The sequence below is a fragment of the Salvelinus alpinus genome, chromosome 16 (genome assembly GCF_045679555.1).
Source record: "Salvelinus alpinus chromosome 16, SLU_Salpinus.1, whole genome shotgun sequence".
Taxonomy (NCBI): Eukaryota; Metazoa; Chordata; class Actinopteri; order Salmoniformes; family Salmonidae; genus Salvelinus; species Salvelinus alpinus.
The window spans coordinates 32,079,474-32,085,335 of NC_092101.1; the positions used below are offsets into that span (position 1 = coordinate 32,079,474).

The window sequence follows — 5,862 nt, forward strand, 5'->3', positions numbered from 1 at the left end:
TTTCACTGTAAAGCCAACGGATAACGGTGTCCAAAATAAGGACCTTGAACAACGGATAATGTGCATCGATGTGTTGTTAAAAAAAAAAGTATGGTTTTAGTGTTGGTGGACTTTTTGCTCGCTCACGCTGAGAACCCTCCCGCTTGCTGTCTGTCCGGAGCGCTTGTCTCGAGCGTTGTGCTCCCATAGAACAGCTGCTGCGCGAGGACCACCTTCCCGGTTCCCACCGCAGCAACCCAGCATCACAGCTAATCAAACCATTAATTCTCACCATCATAGAGAGAGGGAGAGATAGCTGCCTGCTGCATTTGCATTTAGGCCACAAGGGTACAGTTCTCGCGAAATGAATGCGGTCACAAGATAAACTGAAAAGTAGCCTAAAGAAAGTCCCATATAGCCTCATGTTCGATTAAATAAAAATGTACTCATAACTTTGAATCTGTAGGTGACTTTAAATCTATAGGAAATATATGGTTAGGAAATGAATGGAAACACTTTAAATCCAGAGATTCGAGATGAAGATTAAGCTTCAGATAAAAAACGAAAAAACGAAAAGTTGATGTATGTTCATTATGTAAAATAACAACGAATTTTATCGTTATCATTTGGGCTACAGAGGTAATTTTTGGAGTTATCGTTTTGGCTCCTTGGTAACCTAATTGACTGCACGTTATCAAAATATAAACATATTATTTGTCTTTGTAGGCCTATCTCATTTTAACACCATACGCTTTTAGCCTGCAGACATTTTAATGCCACATGGGGTTTTGAATGTTTGGATGGCAATGCAGTTCCAAGTTCAGACTGGCAGCCCCGGACGTCTGACCCAATAGAAGTATCCAAGAATATTCATTTTAGTATCATTCCGTCTTTATTCAACCCTTTTCTCCATCTAATAAACTTTATAAGTTTATTTGCTAGTATACGTGAATTTGTACAAAAAACAAACAAACAAACAATCATACATATGAACAGTCCTTTTTCTTTCATGGCCTCGACTCGATGCTGCAGACAGTTCGTGGTTACGTCAGAACTGTCTCTCAGTCATTAAATATTACCTCCTTCTCCTTCTGTAAAATTGCCTTTCATATATTGTCCTTATCAAATGTATTGTTCATCGTTCAGCGCAGTTACTCACATCAAATGTGGTTAAAACAGTTTTTCTGATAGGAATCGTCTTGTTCTTGTTTCTACCGCTGATGCTGCGTGCCGGGCATGGGGTTACCCAGCGGGTTCAATGCCGGTTGCCCCCCCGGCCCAAGGCCATGGATGAGTACTCTCGGGACAAGGGGTCTCTGGAGACCGGGATGTGGTTGCTGCGGAGTCCGGTACATACTACTGTACATTGCTGCGGCTGCGGCGGCTGCTGTCGTGCTGTCCATGGTACCCAACAAGCTCGGGTGGTAGAAATAGGGCGACGGGAACATTCTTTGTAAGGCGGAATAATTTCCGGCTTCAGCCAGTAGCTCTAATCCGACCGCTGTCTGTCTTTTCCACTTCGTCCTGAAATCAGATCAAAATACAACAAATCAATTATTAAACCGGTTCAGGCTCCGAGAATTCCCCAAACGGGCCCTTAATTGGTGAGGCCTAATTATTTGCAGCATGAATCGGTGGTTATGCCTTTAATTAGCCCAGGCAAAGGACCTGTAGCTACATCCAGAAAATGTATTTCAAGTGTACAGTGCAATGCCTATATTTGGTTGATAAGATCATAGATTCATTTCAGGTCATTACTCGCTCATTGATCCTTCTCGTTAGGCCTCTGTATAAACTAACCAAGTATGCTGTGAACATTGGCAGATTTACTTGAAGATGTTATTTTATACCCAAATCATTCATAAAAACGTATGTGTTGTTGTACTATAGGCTGCTACTTTCAACGAGAAAGATAACTGCAGGATCGAAAAAATGATTGCAGTCATAACATATTTCGTCATTATATTGGGTTGTGTCTTTGTATTACTAGGTGGGCGCTGCTAACACTAATCTTGGCTGACATATTGGGGAAATCTTAACAATGACGCCAGAGAGGCAAATTGTGCATTGCCAACATCATGTGTTGTTCAGACAGACTTTAATAGTCCCAGAGTGACGTGTATTTCAATAACCAATACCATGGAATAAAACGGTGTGGGTTCATCTTGTAAATAAATATCCTTGTCTGTTCCATGACAACCATTTTCATTAGGCCTGTTTAATTATTCCCCTTGATCTGTTCTTAAGTTATTCTATTCTATTATGTCTGTTCAGTAGGCCTAATTAACTTAAATCCATGCACGTTATGGGTCTGCATGAAAAGGCAGTACACTTGAAATATAAAAAATACACTAAACTGCACTATTAATTAGGAACGAAATTAACTAAACAACACATGCATCCACCTTAAATCGTGTTATTATGGTCTGAAATTGCATAGGCCTACTACCGTTATTACAATGTTATAATAGTATTATATTAATGTAAATAATAATACAAACGTCACCACCAAAATAAAACATCAAATAGGCCCAACAAAAAATTGGCTAATAATAATAGCCTAATAATAATAGAAATTACACAAATAAAATAAAATAAAAATAAAATGATGAAGATAATGATTCTTTGAAATAGGTGTGACATACCGTCGGTTTTGGTACCAGGTTTTTACTTGTGTGTCGGTCAGGTTGAGTGCTGCCGCGAGGTCCATGCGGTCCTGCACGCTGAGGTATTTTTGGCGCTCGAAGCTTCGCTCTAACTGGTTGAGTTGGTGGTCTGAAAAGGCCGTCCGTGCTTTGCGAGGTTTTTTTGACCGTGATTGAGGACTATCTCTGCTACTTGAAATTTCCCGTTCATTCTCTTCTTTTGTTCCTGAATGGGAAAAATTATAGAACATATTCATTAGTGGACAATCATAAAAGTTTTTAAATAATTAAAGCCTTAATGGTTCAATGGCTCAATGAAAAATAAATTAGCAACAAATACATTGTCTATTAGTCCTGAGTCAAAATAAGGTCAAATAGGCCTACGTATTCTAACAAGGAAAAATATAAACCAATCGAATTAAACAATTGGCTTTAAACTTTGAACCTCTCACAATAGCCTATTATTTCATAAAGATGAGCAGTCCAGTTGAAACTGAAGCACTGCAGTCACTGACTGCACCTGTCAGACAGCTAGGGGGAAAATCAACAGCCTATAAGAAATTCGGACTGTATTTGTCAACTTAAGTTTTTAGCAGTAAAACTGGGAAATCGATGTGTCAATCCATCTATATTTGTAGCAGTTTCTGCCCCGCTTGTGATCCCCCTCTAGGATGAACAATAATCTCTCTAATTGACCCACTAGGGAGTTTTGCGCACGGGGAACATATCTAGCCAGCCTTACATCTGTTTTTGGTTCTGTTATGCTAAATAAAAAAGGGCAAATGAAAATCAACTCTTAAATATCATTGTCTAATAAGACAGCCTTTGATAAATGTCGTAAAAATGTCAAATAAATACCCAACATTATCTACATTCAAGTTAGTTATACTGTACAATAGATATGTATTAGTTTACAAATAACTGTAGGCTACTACCAACATATAACCAACTAGCCTGCACTGTTAATTTGAATTTAAGATGTCCGTAGTCTTATTCTTATTGTTGTCATTATTGTTGTTAGACTATTATTTGCGCAGTTGGCCTATTCAATTTGATGGTTATCTACCAGAAAAGTATTTTATAGGCTGCTATCAACTTTTTTATGGACAGAAAATTCAAAAGTAATTTAATTATACTCCTTTCTGATGTGGAATTGTAGGACAGATGATAGCGTTATATTCCTTTCTGGAATTAGTTTTCAACGTGGTCTACATTCAAGGCAGTTATACTGTACAATAGATTTTTTGTGTACACTAAAACCTAATTTACTCCATTCAATAACTATACCATAAAAACACTTTTCCATATAAATGTATCCTAAATATTCACTTACCGTTGCATTTCATTTCCATATCCTCTCTTTTGTCCAATTTGCTCCTGTTTTCATCTTGTTCCAACTTGGCCCTGAAGCCGTCCCCACTGTCCCTGGCACTCTCTGGTTTGGGGATGTGATGGGGTGACGGTACGCTGGTGCTGTAAGGTGCGCACGCTGCTAGAGGTTTACTGTCGCCTAAAATGTCTTTGATTAAAAACGAAGAGGTGGCAGTCCTGGGGGCACAGCCGGCCCCGGCCCCTAGCTGCTGTGGCTGGGGCGATAGCTGCAAACTCCCTGGCTGCAGGTGGTGGTGGTGATGGTGGTGGTGCGGTAAGCTGTCTTGGAGCAGATGCGGCTCGGCGTGCTCCATGGTGACGGAGATTGGGGAAGAGGGGGCCGTTCCCACCGTATCTATGTCCGAACATGACGGGGACGGGGTGACCTGGCTCCGACTGAAATCCGCTGTCCTGCTGTCACCGAGGCGGAAATCTCCGTTCATTAGCGCAGGGTTAACAGAATTAGTAGGGTTGGATAAAATAGTGTCTATTCCAAAGTTAGAGCCGCTGGAGGATTCCATAGTAAGAAAAGCAAAAGAGATGGTGATTTAAGTCTTCATGACAACATTAGGAGGCCGGTTATATGCTCCATTTTATTCAAAACCGATGAAAATTATAATAGATCACAAACCGAGGCACATGTACACCTAAAAGTCAAACGAATTTAAGAGTTGAAATGGTCGGGGAAATAAACAAAACCGAAATCCACGTTTTATATTTCTATAAAACGGTAAGAAAAAAATACGGTCCAAGAAGATGTTGTTACATTCGATTGTAAATGAGCAGTGGGTCTGTCTGTGTAGTCCACGTCCTTTTGTTATGGCTATTGAACTTTCTCTCTAAGTTGAGGTGTGGAGATTCGGAGGGATAACTCCTGGACATCACGCTCCCCTTTGCTTGTAATCGTTCTAGTGTTGCTCTACATTGACTTCCTATACTGACGTCACGGGCCACGGCGAGGGGAATTAATATTTTCTTCTTATCATAACACTCTCCGGGTTTCTCTCTTCCTCTCCTGTCATTGGTTACAGCGTGACGGGCCCCGCACCTCACCAATCAGGGAGTTGTTTCTTCATCTTGACAATCTCGAGCCAGCCATGGAATTCTTGATGCTCGTTTGAGCCATGCGTAGCCTATAGGACTATGCCTTGACATAAGCCTTCATCGTGTAAGCAGGAAGAAAAAAAAACTAAATTGTTGTGTTTTAAAGGAGTGTTAAATAGGAAGAAACTAAAACGCAGCACTGGAAATTCACTTGCGTCAGTCTGTTTTTATACAGTCTTTGTTTTATGCACGTGTTGATTTGCTTTTATCTTACACTTTCTAACTGCAAGAATGGCTTCAACCCTTTCGAAATATTATTACAATATCTTTCTGCTAAATTGTAACATGCATGACGTTTCTAATATGTCAATGGTTTATCTCCGTTACATAGAATCATCTATGGTTGTATTTTTTTGTGTCAGGCTTTTTTAATAGAGTTGCGTAGTTTAGGGAAATTGTGGGGTGAATATTGTGCATTTGCCAAACTACATTTTGGTTTAGCCTATTTTCCTTATGAAGTTTAATCATATTTTATCAATTGTGTATTGCATTGCTAGGTTTTCTATAATCCTAAACCATGTCTAGCCTATCATGTATGGGTTGTACCAGTGGTAATACATTGCAGGGATGTGAACCGAGACAGGTGTGATGAGATTTAGCGTTACATGTCTTGTTAAATGGGAGGAGTGGTAACTGTCGTGACAGCACACAGCTCTCCACTCTAATTAGTACAGTAATTATGAGGCACTAATGAAGGATCAAAAGTATTATAATTTTACTACTTTCTGATGTGGAATTGAAGGACAGATGGTAACGTTATATT

The 5,862-nt window shown here is 39.7% G+C and overlaps 1 protein-coding gene across 1 annotated transcript; it reads right to left on the bottom strand.

Moving 5' to 3' along the window:
• Positions 1-848: 848 nt before the first annotated feature.
• Positions 849-4,922, bottom strand: LOC139541362 (barH-like 2 homeobox protein). The gene is made up of 3 exons (XM_071345937.1): positions 3,958-4,922; positions 2,625-2,850; positions 849-1,503 (listed from the first exon to the last, which is right to left on the bottom strand). The coding sequence occupies exons 1-3, from the start codon at positions 4,514-4,516 to the stop codon at positions 1,191-1,193; spliced, it is 1,098 nt and encodes a 365-aa protein (XP_071202038.1). The 5' UTR covers positions 4,517-4,922; the 3' UTR covers positions 849-1,190.
• Between the last annotated feature and the right edge of the window lie 940 nt (positions 4,923-5,862).

Excerpts from the sequence above, each read along its gene's own strand:
- LOC139541362 (XM_071345937.1), bottom strand. The coding sequence starts at position 4,516 with ATGGAATCCTCCAGCGGCTCTAACTTTGGAATAGACACTATTTTATCC. Across the intron at positions 2,851-3,957 it reads TATGGAAATGAAATGCAACG|GAACAAAAGAAGAGAATGAA; the intron begins GTAAGTGAATAT and ends TTTCCCATTCAG. Across the intron at positions 1,504-2,624 it reads ACCTGGTACCAAAACCGACG|GACGAAGTGGAAAAGACAGA; the intron begins GTATGTCACACC and ends ATCTGATTTCAG.